The 16,283-nt window shown below is 45.6% G+C and overlaps 2 protein-coding genes across 4 annotated transcripts; both read right to left on the reverse strand.

The window, feature by feature from the left end:
• Positions 1–1,060: 1,060 nt before the first annotated feature.
• galnt17 (polypeptide N-acetylgalactosaminyltransferase 17) lies at positions 1,061–9,179 on the reverse strand. Its single transcript, XM_003968689.3, has 12 exons — positions 8,859–9,179; positions 8,429–8,749; positions 7,429–7,612; positions 6,098–6,264; positions 4,129–4,303; positions 3,657–3,854; positions 3,468–3,585; positions 3,151–3,336; positions 2,929–3,066; positions 2,751–2,846; positions 2,226–2,387; positions 1,061–2,129 (listed from the first exon to the last, which is right to left on the reverse strand). Exons 2-12 carry the CDS (start codon positions 8,664–8,666, stop codon positions 1,995–1,997), a joined length of 1,797 nt encoding a protein of 598 aa, XP_003968738.2. The 5' UTR covers positions 8,667–8,749; positions 8,859–9,179; the 3' UTR covers positions 1,061–1,994.
• A 2,519-nt stretch (positions 9,180–11,698) lies between these two features.
• rhbdd1 (rhomboid domain containing 1) lies at positions 11,699–15,997 on the reverse strand. Of its 3 annotated transcripts, none has more exons than XM_011608675.2 (10): positions 15,838–15,997; positions 15,653–15,722; positions 15,119–15,160; positions 14,297–14,473; positions 13,929–14,208; positions 13,584–13,716; positions 13,303–13,391; positions 13,104–13,163; positions 12,679–12,762; positions 11,699–12,516 (listed from the first exon to the last, which is right to left on the reverse strand). In XM_011608675.2, the coding sequence occupies exons 2-10, from the start codon at positions 15,698–15,700 to the stop codon at positions 12,410–12,412; spliced, it is 1,020 nt and encodes a 339-aa protein (XP_011606977.2). In that variant the 5' UTR covers positions 15,701–15,722; positions 15,838–15,997; the 3' UTR covers positions 11,699–12,409. The 3 variants fall into 3 exon arrangements, with proteins under 3 accessions (XP_011606977.2, XP_011606976.2, XP_003968739.2); XM_011608674.2 differs by having other exon boundaries at positions 12,619–12,762; positions 15,838–15,985; XM_003968690.3 differs by lacking the exons at positions 15,119–15,160; positions 15,653–15,722; positions 15,838–15,997 and adding an exon at positions 14,833–15,105 and having other exon boundaries at positions 12,619–12,762.
• Positions 15,998–16,283: the final 286 nt, after the last annotated feature.

The following is a 16,283-nucleotide window of genomic DNA, read 5'->3' on the forward strand; positions in this document are numbered from 1 at the left end:
CTCACATTTGCAAATAGAAATTGTGATTGATATCATATGTCCCATATGGTTTTATTTAAATGAGCCGTACTTCAATCTTTTTACCCTTCTTTTATACTGTGCTGTAAGAGTAAAGGTGTGTTGTTAATGCATGCATATCTTGCCATTTTACACAGATCCAAATGCAAATTGAGATGATGGATCTGCTGCAGGCTCAGACTCCAGCGTCTAAACTCGTCCTTCATGTCATTGTTCTCCCTCACCTCTCAACTGTGAGACACCACAACTTTAAACTTTAACAAACCTTTTCTTCATTGACCATTTTTAATTCACTGTCCTTTAGAATACCTGTGCATTTGAGACCTAATTTGTTGACTTTCACCGCGGTTAAATTTGACATTTAGGAGGACAAACCTAATGAAACGTGTCTGCAGATTCCTTTCACGGCCAGAATGGATGAGTAGGTTTGTGAATTAGTCTGATCATCATTCAGTGTTGTTATTAGCATGCAGGCTCTGCCCTCCAGAGTCACACCACCCTCTCTGGCTCTGTGCTGAGAACTGGTCCTTGTGCTCCCAGCATGCTCCTCCTTTTACATTTACATTTCCCCCCACAGCCGAGTGAGAGTCTGAATTCAGCATGTGCCTCAAGGACACCACTCACAGGGTGCGTGACTGTTGCATGATTCAATTCATAACTTTGCATTTGTAGAACAGCATCACTAATGTGGAGCCATCTGCCATTGATGCCCCTTAAAATAAAGGGTGTGATTAAACTGTTCATAAGACAGGTTGGTGTTGGTTGCACCAGATGCCCCCCAGCAGGCAACTGAACAGGAAAAACCCTTTTCATGTGATCCTTTTGGAGCAGATGTAAAGGATAGGTGGAGGTGTAATGTGTTGGCCGGAGTCTTGTGAATTTCTCCTGTGAAAATATTAATGGATGTTTAGTGATTTCTACATTTTGAGCCTCTGATTTGACTGTACTTTCACGCTGATGCTAATGACTTTAGCCTTTAACCAACCCAAACGTATAGTGTGCATAACTGAATAAAAATGCAATTCCACCCTCAAAACAGAAATGCAAAAAGAAGTAAACCAATTCTTTATTGGAAGACAATATTGCAAGCAAAAAATCCATTTGATAACACTGATTTGAATTAATGACATCGCACATCTCAAGACGATAACATCGACAGCTCAGGAGGCCCACATTTACACAACCATCCATGATTCCGTTTAACCTCCTCGCCGACCCTGCAGTTGTTTATTTGCATCCAAAGCAACAGTGATTCGGGCTGCAGCCTGCTGGTTTTGGCATCTGCATCGGAGCTATGGCACTCAGTTATGGGTCACAGACCCATAAACGGGCTCAGCCCAACGTTTCCCCCTCTGCTCACACCTATAGTCATGCTACAAGTTGCACTAAACATGGCAACTGAAGACATTAAATACAAAATAACAGAAAAACTAAATCATAAATCTGATTTCCCCCTGCTGGAACCGGGATTTCGGATAACTTGCAATAAAACGCGCAGAAAAATCGGGGTGGGGGCTCTGCTGCACTAAAGATTAGAAACTATTAATATCAGTTTCCTTCCTTCTAACATATTTACAGGGATCAGGTGTCTTTGAAGAAAATAAGTCACTTTTGGACACAAATGTTTAAACCACTGAAGTGATCTACAGTGGTGTTTGGATCAGTGCATTTTCCCTCAACATCTGGGTGATGACATCTAAACACAGCATAGAAATGTTGCACATATAGAAATCAGGGCGATGTCACATCCAAAAATGTAAAGAAAACGGCCCTCGTGCTTCCCTTGCATCATGTCCAATGTTCAGTTGTTGGAGGACAAAAATCCTGAACAAAATGTGTTTGCTGAGACCCTAAACAGCTCAGATCTTCTTGACCCCATCTTGGTCCTAAGAGGGAAAAGGGCCGCTGCCTCGGTACTCCCGAGGTCGCATCCCAGCTCTTCGCTCTCACTGGTGCCTGGAAAATAGTCCCGCTGATTACTGCTTCATCGTGTTCTTGATGATCCACCGTTGGCCAGTGCAGGGCTGCAGGATCAGCAGGTGGCCAAAGTAAACGTTAGCGGGCACCACCTCCAGACATCTTCCCGTGGCCTGATTTACGATGGATTCGTTCTGCGGGGGGGCGGGGGGGGGCGACACATGTGGCGCTCACATTATCAATCAGTTCACAGACAGTAAACAACGATTTGGGTGCTTGGATATTCTCACTTGAGAGAAATGCCACGTCATCTGCTTGGCGTTGGTCACCCTGTCACAGTTGATGAGCTGAGGGAAGCTGCTGAGCTGGTCGTCGACCACGCAGCGAGTGTCCTCCCCCGTGCTTCCCAGAGGACCCAAGAAGAGCTGTCCCTCTTTGGTGTAACGTCCCAGCTGCGGCAAATCACAAAAACTCCGATAGATACCGGCTCTGAGATGAGCACATTTTCCTAAAGCTAGCATTGGATTAACGCAAACACCTATACATTAAAGCAATATGAGGTTCAATTTTCCCTGAAGCCCCCGGTAACGCTGTGGGCAGTTCAAGAATCGCCCCGAGTGGACTGACGGGCTGAGGAGGTTACACTGCCCAACGGAGGGCTTCAACACAACGAGTGCAGCACAGACAGCACAACAGCCTCCTCAGAGGAGTCTGTCCAGCCTGCACAGCTGCACAGCCCAGAGCTGCTGAAGAAAAGAAGGAGTTGTGTGTGCTCATGGAAGAGAGTGATGCATCTTTCTTTTTTAAATCTCTACCTGGGGTCCCCATCCGTGGCAGGGGTGCAGGGTGGCCGTGTGGTTCTCTTTTATCCCCTGATCCATACACAGGTGGCTCACTTTAGAGTTACGGATCTGAAATAAAAACGCATATTCTTTAAAAAAGAGATTCGATTTGTTTGGATTGTTCCTGTTTTTAGTTTGGATGCTGGCTCACCTCGCCGTAGAACAAGGTGTTGTTGTACCTCCTCATCTCTGGATAAACGTTCTCCAGGTACCACTCAAAGCTTTTACACTGCAGACTCTTCCTCAGCGCGACCCTCTGGGAGATGTCGCCGTAATCAATGCCGTGGTTCTGCCAGAGCAGGGTTAAAGCCAAAACTTAATCCAGAACATTTTGGGTCTAGATCTAATGAATAAAAGCGAGAAGCCCTCTCACCTCCATGGGGATGTTCCAGGCCAGGTAGACGTTGGACCTGTATTCATCCATCCAGACCTCAGCCACGCGGAGAGCGTTACGGCGCGTGTGGTAAGCGATGTTGCTGTGGTAGGGCTTCTTGACCCGTGCGATGTGAGCCACCCTGGAACATGGCAGCACCTCCATGCTGCCTCCACAGAGCCACACCTGCAGGAGTCAGTGTTAAAAGAAGAGGGAGATCAGATAAACTCCACAAAATGGGTTTTTTTTTTCACATTTTGTGCAGTGTGTAGCCATGCAGATGGGAAGGAAATGAGAGGAAACGTGGTGACACACACCCTAATGCCAAGCTCGATGTTCTCCCCTCCGTACACGTCCATGCCCGAGTCCAGCAGGCCCAGTTCGCCAAAGTAATCCCGGTTGGCCACGAAGGAGCAGCCAATCATGGCAGGAGTCCTGGCATGAGAAAAACAATAAAAATCTTTTTTTTCCTATTTCTACCTGAGCGATGAACAAACGGGTCATGCCTGATGGGAGCAGACGCGTCTCCCTCGTCCCACCACTGCTTGGGCGGGTTGATGTACATGCACCACAGCTCCCAGTTGTAGCCGTGGCCGGAGTTCTCGTAGCGCTCCACCTCAAACGTGTCGTGCTTGATGTTGTCAATGGAGGGAAGAATAATCCTCTTGTAGTCCTCTTTTATTCTGGCCAGGACCGGCTCGGCCCTGTCAACACACACACACACACACTTGTAAACCTTTCAAAGTCCACTCTTTCATCACCCATCAGACAGATTCGCTCCACTTGTAGCTGCTTTATTATGGATTCTGTTTGATGCAGCTCTGGAGGCGGCTGGGCTGTTTATTCCCATTGAACTGGGTTTCTGTGCACAGGGAGCTGGAAACTTAACAGGAGGGATAAAAGGTGGCAGCAGGATGAGGCAAGGCATGATTGTATGGTGATTTATTAGCGTCCACTGGTTGTAACTGTTTGGCTCACCAGGACGGCGTGAACTCGACGTGGGCGTCGAAGAATCCCGTCACCTCAGCGGACGCGACCTTCCAGCCCTCGATTCTGGCTCGGATCAGTCCCTCCCTCTTCTGGTTCCTGACGATCTTCACCAGGCCGGGGTAGCGCTTGTTCACGTACTCCTCCAGTGGCCCCTTCAGCTGCTCTGTGGTGTCAGAATTCATCTAAACCAAATGATCCACGTGCACAACGGCAGCCGCTTCAAGGTCTTCAGACATTCACGAAAGGGCCAAGTCAATCTTTTTAAAAAATTACTCATCAGCAGCTTTTTCTTTTCTTCTGTAACTTTCAACCACACACTGCAAAATTAATTCATTTATCTAACAAGTTCGGAAATAATGTCTGCTCCTCTGATTAACTTTGCATGAGCTTTAAGAAACAGTCAGCCTGGAACCATCTATGAAAGACGTGAGGAAAGAATTGACGATTTCTTTATCAACACATAAAATGTATTCTATTACAGGCAGATGGGAGCGTTCTAATATTAAATTTGCATGCATATCTCTATGTTTGAGAATGAACAAATCGTGATAGAAAAAGTGCTGAAAAACTCGTGTGAATTAATATCTACATCCATTAAAAGAGCTTGTCAGCATTGGCATTAGTTTCACTGTGTTCCACTTTATTTTCAGGATTTTGTCAGGCATCAATGTAGCTCCTCGCTCATCATGCTGATTCCCCATTTCAGCAGCCTCACCAAGAACATTCAGCCTCCAGTTTTGGAGATTTAGTCCTGCACATCAGGTCCTGGGCCAAGCACCAGATTACCTGCATTTGTTGTGCACGGCATCATTATGGAGCAGTGGGTGTGAGCCAGAAAACCAGAGGAATCAAACACGACATTAAAAATAAATTGCATACAAGCAGCCCAAAAAATCATTTAGTAAAGCTTTGAATTCTCACAAACGCTGCATGACATCATTCACTCACTCACTCACTCTCTCTCACACACACACACGGGTGTGCATGCTGCATGACGGTGGAGCCAGAGGACCGGATGTGGCTGTAAATTTGTTTTCCTGCCTCGTCCTCTGCAATCTCAGGGTGAGAGTGGTGCTCTTGGGCAACCAGCACACAGGGGAAAAGGACAAAAGATTTACAAGGTTCACCTTTGAGTCTTTCACTCTTTAGATCAGTAAAACTGCTCATTCTGGTATCAGAGGACAATTCTGTTAAAAAGCCAAAGAAGCGCTGTCGGTTACAAAACGTGAAAGTCTGTCAAGACTAAATAGAGTGGGAAATGAGTGTATGTGAAATATTGAACAAATCAGCAGTTTCACGAGATGTGCTACAGTTAGAGGCTATAGAACAAATCCCATTTATCCTATAAGGACCTGCTCTCGTGTGACTGTTCTCTCTGCCTGCTGCGTGGTCTCATTTGTACGACAGTCTCCCCGTCTCTCATCTGCTGTCTCACTTTCTTTATTAGCCAGGTTATTTCCATTCCTCATCCTCTCCTCCTCCCTCACACGTCCATCCTTCCATGACTTTCGCACCTTTTGTTTCATCTGCTCTTCCACCGCAGGCTCCCCTCCTCCTCGCGCTCCAGACTTTCTTATCCTTTCCCACCTCTCTGCTCATCTCTCTTGTTGCCCTTCATTTCCCCAAGCCCAGCTTGGCAGCCCTGTCTAATAAATACGAACGAGGCATCCCTCCTGTGACACCCAATTGTGGTGCCCCACCCCCCACCCCCCTCCTCTATTGGCCTGCCTGTCGTGCAAAACTTCCAGACCATCAGTCACCTCAGCAAATGTTGGTGCTAGAATGCAACGACCGTGACTGTCGCGGAGGCGCTCATCACCTTGTCAGGATGGCAACACCGTAGGAAGAGTTTAATTCATCTGTCCTACATGCATAAAATGTCTCTAAATCTCCACAGCAACACGCTGCTGCCTCTCCCCAAAGATCAAGTTAGACTTCAGGAAATAACTTTACTGACCGTCGTCGCTGTTGTCGTCCACCAGGATGATTTCTTTGAGCAGGTGTGCCGGAGTGTGATTGACAGCTGAGTGGACTGAGCGCAGTATCACGGACAGAGCCTCGTTGACGAAGATGAAGATGAGGGAGATCTGCGGCAGGTCTCGCGGATAGCCGACCTTCCTGCACCTGCCGAGCAACGGAAGCACAGCACACATTAAAACCCAATACAACCTTCATGTGTCGTGGTGACAGAAGAAGGCCTGAAGGATGTTCTTAATCACTCGGAGGGCGTTTTTAATTACTGCTTAATTTGAAGAGCTCAGGGGAAATCCTGCAGGTTTGTTTGTAAGTGGGAACACATCCTGTTTTTCCTATGTGGTTCATCTACAATAATGGAGGCAAATACTGCGACTCTTTCTTGTTTCAAAATTAAATCAGCAGAGAAACGGTGAAGGAGCCAAACCACACTGTCACCGAGAACGTGTGCACGTATCACGAATGAAGAACAGGAGGAGGCGGGATGGTGCAAATCAGTGCGGGAGGAGTGTGAAGCAGAGGGACGAGAACAGCGTGAAGGATAACAAGCGTGATGGTGTGAACTTGTTATGTTACAGCTCCAGAGAATGTTCTGGCTGTGAGAGTCAGCTCATCCCCTCACGGTGCTGCAGGTCCTCATTGGCTGCAAAGCCACGCTAATGCGGCTGTGTCTATTTTCACAATGTGCATCTGGAGAGTAAATGTTCTAAGAAAGCAGACTTAAACGTCAGACAAACACACTCAAATACACTCACAGCATTAGATTTTTTTTTCCCAAATACATTTCTCTTGCTTTCTTCTGCTCGCCGCCACCTCGGCAGACTGGTGGCAACAGACAAAGAGTGGAGACTGAAGCTGCCGCTAAGCCTGGAGATACCACGCCCCAACACGCTTCACTCCTCACTTTCATCCCGCCAACAAAAACGAGCCCTCCAGTAACAAATGAGTGCACTGGGTTGTGACACACACACACACGTAGATGTGGCAGCAATGTGGCGAGAGATCTCTTTAATAGCCGATTGTAAAATGGAGAGATGTTCCATCCTTAACAGCAGACGTGTGTAGACCGACACACGTATGTGAGGGCATAATGTGTTGGTGATGCAGCAAGGTGCATTACCTGCATGTGGCGTGCACGTTTTCTTTTATATGTGCATTGGAAAGGCAGAGGTCAGATGGACGCGGAGCACCAGAGAGGAAGCAACACATGTTTACAGCATGAAACAGACTCATGCTGCCATTCATGGCACCAACAACGTGCTCAAGGCTTTAGCGAGGTGTTGTGGGTCTCTAATCATCAGCTTATGTACGCACTTGCCGGGCCGGTGGTCTGGTATGGTCCGGTCCAGAGAGATTCTGTCACTGAGGTACGCGTTGTAGCCATACTTCTCTCTCAGGTATTTAGCGTCGCTCTCCTCAGCCGGTGACAGAGTGGCAGGAAGACCGCCTTTACCTCGACCCCCGAAGCCCTCGATCAGACCCAGCGATTTGGACAGACCTGCGTGAGACAAACAAGATCACATGTCAAGAAAAAGCACAAATAACTTTGCATCAGTGGCAAACCTAATGACAGGGGCTGGATTGTTGCTTCACCGCTGGAACACAAGGTCTTGATCTGTGTATGAAGCCTGACACTTCAGTAACGAAGGTCAAAATGAATCTCCGGGGATTCACCTTTTAAAATCAGGGTTAAGAACAGCTTCTCTGTGCGACTGCATTTTAGTGGGCGGCAGTCTGATTAAATGGTCCACAAATCCATGATCACTCTTTAGCTTTGAGATTACACATTTAAATGGCACCTTATTGCACCACATACGTCATTAGGTCTCCCACCAGATCATTTCCTTGAAAGTGTATGTTAAATGTGGAGACCTGTATCTTTCTGTGTTCGTCTGCACATCTATCTCACTTTAAACAGTTGCTTTTTATCCAAGGTAGTTTTCTCTGTCAACTGGACTGGGTTTCTTCTCTTGAAGACGTCTCGCCTTCTATCCAGAAGGCTTCTTCAGTTCTGAAATCGCTGGGGAGAGAGCTTGAAAACATAAAGCCCCTGTGGACCATCTGCATGCTAATGATCTGGGTGGTCACCTGAGAGTCGTTAGCAGGGTCGTTGGTCGGGTCATTAGCATGCAAATGGTCCACAGGGGCTATATATTTTCAAGCTCTCTCCCCAGCGATTTCAGAACTGAAGAAGCCTTCTGGATAGAAGGCGAAACGTCTTCAAGAGAAGAAACCCAGTCCAGTTGACAGAGAAAACTACCTTGGATACAATGACCTGGATGACTGAGAATTTACACAGACAATTGCTTTTTACCATTCAGCTGCCTGTACACTACATCCTCCAGGGAGCTGAGCCTCTTCAGCAGCACATCATGGCTCATGCTGGGTCCCTGCGCCGTTCCGTTGCTTCGGGGCCTCCTGCCGTCAGCCGCAGCCTCCGCGCCGCCTTGGAAGGTGCGTGTGTTGCACTTGGCCCAGAAAGTCATGAATCCAGCGACGGCGAGCACGTTCAGCACCACTAAAACTCTCCATCTTCTGAACACAAAAGCCATTTAAAAAGTCCGGGTTCTGGATGCCAGCAGGGGTGTTGGGACGGGAGAGGCTCCGGAGAAAGTGTCACGGATTCAGGGTTTGCCTGGGATGGGGACAGGATCAGTTCAAGTTAATGAACACGCGCCGGGGATCAGCACTGAATAAGGTACTATCATTTAAAGCAGATCTCGTCACACATGCTGCTCGTTTACCTTTCGGTACCGGGTTATTTTAGGTGGAATCCTCCTGGGTGAGGAAAATTGGGGCACCTGGCCATCAGCGCACATCCGTGACACCCTCAGCGCTAAAACCCGGCGTTTAATTCATGCAGAAGATATCGCACATAATTCAGATATAAAGAAGCAGTGTGGAAAAGATCATCCGACTCTTCTTCCCCCCCTCTGCGTCTAATAGAAAGCAGCAGTGGCTGAACGCGCGTCCGAAAATCCCCGCAGATGCACCGGGAGACGCATCCCCGAGTGTCCGGCCAAGCCTTCAGCACCTGAGACGTTGCTCATGCATCATCCTCCGCACTCCAACAGTCCCAATCTGAGGCGGCGGCGGCTCTGGCGGTGCAGCATCCTCCTCCGTGGATCCGGGGACGCAGCAGAAGCAGAGAAATGCCCGCCGGTTCCGTCACATTTCCTCCCAATTTAGTGAGCGCATTCCAAAGCCTTCCTGTTATTCTGCACGCCCTTCTTGTTTGCTGCGCCCGTTATTTCCTCTGATTGTCCAGCCCACACAGCTCAACGGAGGCGCCGTGAAAAACGTGGAATGGATCCGGCGACGCTTTATCCTACGGAGTACCCTATGTCTATTTATTTATTTATTTATTTGGGTGGGGGTGGTTAGGGTGGGTAAGCGCCTGGGGGGGTTCTTTTACTTTTGTGTGCTTCTCTTGAACGGCTGTAATGTAGAATTGTTCAATTTATATATTATCCAATTAAATCCATGGATGAGTTGTGACAGGGAAGAACAAAACATGTTTACATAGGAAATTATTGCTAGAAAAGTGAGCAAAGGCCTTATCCTGGACGTGGTGAAAGAAATTGATGTACAAGTGCACCCAAATGAGTGATGTGCGGAAAACAGTTTGGGTTTGTTTTTTAACCAACACCCTGATTATAATCCAAAGTGATGAAGTTCGGGAACCATCCAGAGGACGGCGCTGTTTGCCAAGAACATGTAATCTTTCATTTCACAGCACGTATAATATACGTCCCTCTGCAGAAATGGGTCACCCAGCCAACCCAGATGAATCAAAGAGCTCAGGAACTCAGCAGTTTAGCTGTGACACATGCCAACTGTGATCTGCCAGCAAGCCGGCAGGACCGGCAGCTTCTGAGAACGTGTGCGACAGAGAGAGGAGTGTGGCAGGCAGATGTATGGGGAGATCAAAAACAGCTCCGGATTGCGTGAGAAGACTTGAGAATCGGGGACATCAAGGGGAGGAGAGCGGCGGGGAGACATGCACAAGAAGGTAGACAGAGATGCAAAAAGGAGAGAGGATAAAAGGCGGGAGGAGAGCCTCAGCAATGGGGAGGAATCGAAATTCAAAGGGAAGAGAGGCCCAAAAGCAGCAGCGAGAGGCAGGCTGAGAAGCAGAAGAGAACAAAAGAGAGGAAAAGAGGCGAGAGAGATTGTGTGACAGCAGCAGGTAACAGAGAGGCGTAAGAGTAGATTTGAATTGATATTTGTTGAAGAAGTGAACATGATAGTCCAAAGCACTCTTTTCAGGCACTCGGGTTCCTGCGGAGGAGCTGGTCAGGTGACAGGTGTGTGACACGGCCAAGTCACCAAGGTCCTGAGAAACGTGAATATCCTGATGCTCCTGATTACGAGGGAGCAGCAGTACAAAGTTGTACAAACCCCAGACTAAAGCAGCCGTAGTGGCAGAAATATGACGAGCAGGAGGAGAAGCAGGAGGCTCCATTAGGGTATGCAGGGTAGCAGGGACGAGGAGGCAGAGGGGTGGCGGTGGGCCGGCATGGATGCGAGGCCTTTCACAAGGATCTTGTGAGTAGTTTGGCAGGTTGGGCGAGTCCTGAACAGCACGTGTGAAAGTCTGGCAGGAGCGATAAAGGGAATTAGCTCTGCACAAGTTAATACTATTGTCCACAGTACTTGATGAGCCAGGCCGGAGTGTGTGAAGTTAATCACTGCACCGTGGGGAAGGGGGGGGGGCAATGTGATCCCAGCTCTGCATCTGTCTATCCCCAAAGCTTGTTGCAGCGATGCAATGCTGCACTCACGGCAGCGTCTGTGGCTCCAGCCAGCTGATGAAAAGACCAAATGACCTTCAGAGTGGCTCCAGCGGGGGATCAGAGGAGCACATGGCAGTGGGGTGACATTATCTCGCCAGGCTCATTGGGAGGTTGAGCTGGGGGGGGGTGACGCCGCCGGGCGTTTGATTAGAGGCTGCAAGGTCGCCATGCTTTTCATCAAATTTTTAACATTTCATCTGAGGGTTGGTTCATTTTCTGGTTTGTTCTGATGCGAGTTTGCAGCGCTGCCAGGTTTCCTCCCACCAGCCCCTGCAAACAAACTGGTTTTTGATAGTTGGAAATCAAATAATGTCCATCTGTTCATTTTTTTTAACGGTTGTGATGCATAAATCTTCAGAGTGGTTGACAGAACTGTGACTTTAAATCCATGTGGGCTGACGGATCGTTGGGTTTCTTGGCTCTAATTTAAGATGTCCTACTTCTCCTACTACAGTGCCGTGGGGCTTCAGGGGAAAAGGAGCCAGCAATGCACATCTGTGATGTTGCTTTGTTAACTTTGCTCACAGTCAGGGTTGCTCCAACATGATCCAAGTTTAGTTTTAACTCACCGACACTGTAAAAACATACACCCAGCTTGAAATCTGCAGCAGCTTCGCAGATGTGCAGCACCGGATTTTGGAATATAGCTGATATTTTTGTGCTTTCTAATATTATTTAATTTGAAGAGCAAGGTCCTGATTGCAAATCAAGGTCACATCTTTTTAAACTTCCTTTAACCTACCTTCTGATCTTTTCCATACAAAAAGAAATTAATCAGATCATCAACATTAATCTTCCAAAAGTATTTATTACAAATTTACCAGTACAAAACCCAACTGTGCCTTTATAAAAATACTTGTATAATATGACACTCGGGTATTTGGTAATACAAAAGAAAACCCAACAGGATCATTTCAGCTTTGACCTGCAACACTGTGCCTTTCAGATTTGCCATTCTACCAACTCCCAGAATTCCATCTACATTAGCATTAAATGTTCAAATGTTACCGTCATTTCTGCCGGATGCAATCCCTCGTTTTCCGATACTGTGAGGCCCTCCGCAGACCTGCTTTTGAACGTCTCTGTTCTGGAGGGGAGACTCATTTAATGTCTGTTAGAATTAATTCCTTAACAATCAAACTCAGGTAATGCAGCTCAGGACAGATAAGCCCAGAGATTTTAAAGGCTTAAGCTGCTGATAGTGCGCCTGTGCTTACAGGGAAAGCTAACTCTTAATTTCCACATTAAGCGCCTGCAGCACTGTGAATCTGGAGTGACCGACGGGGCATAACCTCGTCCAGCGGATGTGTTTCTGAAGCGCCTTCAAAATAGATTTAAATCAATAAATTTGAGGGTGAGCCCCCTTAAAGTTTTTATTTAAGTGCATTCCAGTGCAGAGCAGAAGCACCCAGTAATGTCTGTCTGCAGCTTCTCCTCAGCCTGTGTGACGTTTGGACCAGGAATTGAAACAGTCCTGTTCTGCTGTTGCATCCCAGAGTTCAGCTGTCAAACCTCCTTAGTCTCCGCTGCCTGATTTCTTCAGCTATTGCCTCCTCAGGAGAGGAGAAACCGTAAGGTGGGGGAGCTCCTCTGTGGTTGGTCTGACCTACAGAAACAAGTAATCTGCTATTACTGGAAATAAGTGCGATGCATCAAGTGAAATTTAATAAGAAATAATGTCTCAATTCTGCACCCTGTCCTGCCTTACCCCTGTCATACAGACTGTTTCTAATGGCTGCTTCTATCTGCTCCTCCTCTGTCAGCCCACCTGTGTAGGATTCGTTTGGATTTGGTGCATAATTTGGTGCATTCTGCTGGTGTCTGGGATGCCCTCCGTACCCGGTGCTGTACCCTGCAGACAAACATGATATCTGAATATCTATAATAAAATATTAAAGGTTAAGGCTGATGCTTCCTCTTCTCTTACTCTACCTCCAAGAGATCCTATGAAAAGAGCGATTCAAAGAGTCCGGTAACTTTGGTATGACACAGAAGGTCTGAGATGAGGAAATGTGATCAAATCTTTTTTGATGAATAATTAAAAGATGGGTAAAACAACACCAAAAACAAACTGCATGGAAAAAAGCTAAATATTATCTCCACGGTGATGGACAGATGGAGGTGATGATATACCTCACCCATCGCACTTGTATACACCCCATTCTGTTATTATTGTTTATAAAAAGGACTGACCTGAAGTGCCTGAGCCGTAGTTTGCTCCAGCGTGGGTGTATCCATTGGAAGTGACGAAGCCTGATGCAAACATTTAATTAAAACAGTGCAAAATGCTGGACGCGTTCACTAAAGGTTACATGACGAATCATGACAGAATCACACGTATTGTGGGTGGACAGTGAATTTTTAAATTTTGAAGAACGTTGAGAGGCCAGACCTGCACATCTCTTCATGATGGTCTTTAGTGGTCCAACAGTGTAGAGCAGGCCCACCACGATACCCGACAGATGACCAATCAATGAAGTCCTGATGAAGCACAGACCATAATAATCACTACAGCTAATATAAAACCACATGAGTATTTCCTTTAGATATAGGATTTCTGTTAAAACTGAAACCATAAAACTCGCAATGTGCACCCCCTAGGTCCAAACCGTTTAACCTGTTGTCTATAGAACTACATGTGAGCGCGAGTACAGATTCTCCTTAGAAACTCACCCAGGCGCAGTTATGTGTATCAGCACTAGCTCTACCCAGCTAGCATAGCGATTAGATAAAGGTAAACCCATCACATAGGTCATGCCTCCAGGGTAATAATGGTTATTGATCACCTTCAGAGCAAAAAGAACCCCTAAAAACAAATGAGGACAAAATCACATAAGTTAATAATATCAGGTTTTCACACTGTTAATAAAGTTTACAAATTGAGTTCAAATTTTTCTTTAGACATCTGTAAGATCATACTGTGTATTTATCTGTCTGTGAAAATAGAGATTTAAAAAATGTACAGTATATAGTCAATTATAACTTCCTATAACCATTACAATCAACTTCTTAATTTACCTGAGAAGCCAACAGCACACTGCATATTGTATGACTGATCCTGGGTAAGCTCTGCTAACAGAGTTTCCAAGGCCAGATACACCACCCCAGTGAGAAGGGAGAAAACTGAGAGCAGGTAGAGGAACCAGGCTCCACCCAGGCGTCTCTCCAGTCGAACGCCTTTCCAAAGAAATGACACCATGTTGAAGTAGAGGTGAAAATCATCAGCATGGTGCAATGGAGACAACAGAAGACGGTGCCATTCTTTAAACCAGTACGCCCGCTGGACACTCACACAGGCCTACAACAGAGAGACACAGGAACCAAAAGTTAATAGATTAATACTTTAAGGGAATCATCCTTTTCATATTGTTAAGTTAATGAAATACCTGCATAAGTGGAGCTGCTGGAAACAGAAACAGGTACACGTTGAGTCCCAGAACAGCCAGCGTTACTGGGGGGATCTTGTCCAGACCCACCTGGAAAAGCTGGGAGGCCAAGAGCAGCAAACCCAAATGGGATCCTCTCTGTCTGTTTCTCATTCTGATACTTTTTGAGCTCACTCTCTGAATATTTAGAGTAGAAAATAAGGAAAACGGTGTGGTCATAATTTTGAAATGCTTGTGTAAAACGCAGCCAGATAAAATCTTTTTAAAATACTTTATATTACCGTTATAGTAGATTTTGGAAGGTAAAAGTATGCATAAAAGTTGCAATGAGCCCTTTATATATAAATGTTAACAGTATGATCACTATAAAGTTGAACTTAAAAAAACAGTTATCTTTCATAATCACACGTGTCCTTATTTTAAATTAAATCCATACAACTTTATATATCTATTGTAAACAATATTGTCCAGGTTGAATTTAAATTCACAATTATCAACGTTTAGATATCCAAATTTCAAGTTAAAAACGTACTTACAGTTTAGTCTTTCGCTTTACTTCCGTATGTGATGCTACCGTTAACGCTAATGCGCTAAACTTTTTTGTTTTACTCGCCTTATTTTACAGCCACTGCGCTTGAAGATGATTTAGAGACGCGTTTTACCTAGTTTTATCTGCGATCAAGTCACACGTCAGCTCAGTGTATGACTACGAATTTCATCATTTCTAGTTATTTCTGGTAAACGCCAGACACAACATGCTGACAAGCATGAGTTCCTGTCACGTGATCACAACAGCCCTGACGCATGCGCATTGCGACTTACCTTCTTCGGCTTTTGGTTAAGTTGGTTCTTTACTGCCACCGTCTGCGTCAGAGTACAAACCACAAACTCATTCTTATCGTTGCATTGTCTCAATGCAGTAATATGTGATTTACTGTAGCTATTATTCATCTATTCTTTATACGGTGAATTTAATTGTAAAATTATTTAGTGCAGTCTCCACTAAGACTATTTTCAGGAATATTTTCCCAATTGTACTGAGAGCAATAAATACATTGTGTTTGTCCGAATGCAGTATTTGCATCATGATTCATTAACGTGATTATATTAAGCAAGTAGATTTTCCCTAACATTGAAATCATGCCTTCCTTTCTCATGTGTTAGAATGGATATCTAAATGATGTCTTCAGGTCATCATTTTCCTATATGAGGAAGAATTGTTCAGGCGAGCTGCTCTACGGTGGATAGAAAATAGTTGGCCATGTACGTGCCCATACCAACGTGATGCTCTAGCAGTTGATTGAATCTCGATTGATATGTCGATAGTGTCATTTGCAACGTAAAATGGCGACTTACTTCCATCCAGTGGACATATTGTGGAATTACACCCATGTCACTCCCCATGAACGCTACTGGCCCTAACACTCTGGAACGGCGAGGGGATAAAAACAAGCGACATCACTCGTGTGCTACTTAAAATAAATAATAATATGCACGAAAACAATTTCCGGGGTTAGTTATGTGATGGTTCTGTCTCCTACCTTGACGTAGGTATGTACGGGGTTTAAATAAATTGCGTGATTTCTTTTGATCTTCTAACAAGACGATCATTCATGATGGAAGAGGTCACTTGAGCTGCCTTACCTGCAGCTGTGCTTCAATAGTCTTTGGTTTCAATTACCAACACGTGCGACAGGTTTTCTAATTAATTATTGAGGAAGATGGCGGAGACAACATAATTTCCTTTTATAAACAGATTACCTAGTAACAGATCCATGCATTGACATATATAAAAGAGCTTCCTCTTTGCCTCAAGAACACTATTATATAGAATCGTACATTTATTTTTCTCCGTGGCTATAATGACCACGAGCTGATGAAGAGACTGTTGCTATAGCAGCAGTGGTTTGGGGCGTTTGTCAAATTACGAAAGTCCCATAGAGTGCTACCGGAAGCAGCTTTTAATTTCAAAATTAAAATTTAAAAT

This window comes from Takifugu rubripes, chromosome 11, assembly GCF_901000725.2.
Source record: "Takifugu rubripes chromosome 11, fTakRub1.2, whole genome shotgun sequence".
NCBI classification, from domain to species: domain Eukaryota; kingdom Metazoa; phylum Chordata; class Actinopteri; order Tetraodontiformes; family Tetraodontidae; genus Takifugu; species Takifugu rubripes.

Excerpts from the sequence above, each read along its gene's own strand:
- rhbdd1 (XM_011608674.2), bottom strand. The coding sequence starts at position 15,700 with ATGGGGAGTGACATGGGTGTAATTCCACAATATGTCCACTGGATGGAA. Across the intron at positions 12,763-13,103 it reads CTACGGCTCAGGCACTTCAG|GGTACAGCACCGGGTACGGA; the intron begins GTCAGTCCTTTT and ends GTTTGTCTGCAG. Across the intron at positions 12,517-12,618 it reads AAACAGTCTGTATGACAGGG|GTCAGACCAACCACAGAGGA; the intron begins GTAAGGCAGGAC and ends TTGTTTCTGTAG.
- galnt17 (XM_003968689.3), bottom strand. The coding sequence starts at position 8,666 with ATGGCTTTTGTGTTCAGAAGATGGAGAGTTTTAGTGGTGCTGAACGTG. Across the intron at positions 4,304-6,097 it reads GGACGACAACAGCGACGACG|AGCAGCTGAAGGGGCCACTG; the intron begins GTCAGTAAAGTT and ends CTGACACCACAG. Across the intron at positions 3,586-3,656 it reads GACGCGTCTGCTCCCATCAG|GACTCCTGCCATGATTGGCT; the intron begins GCATGACCCGTT and ends TTCTCATGCCAG.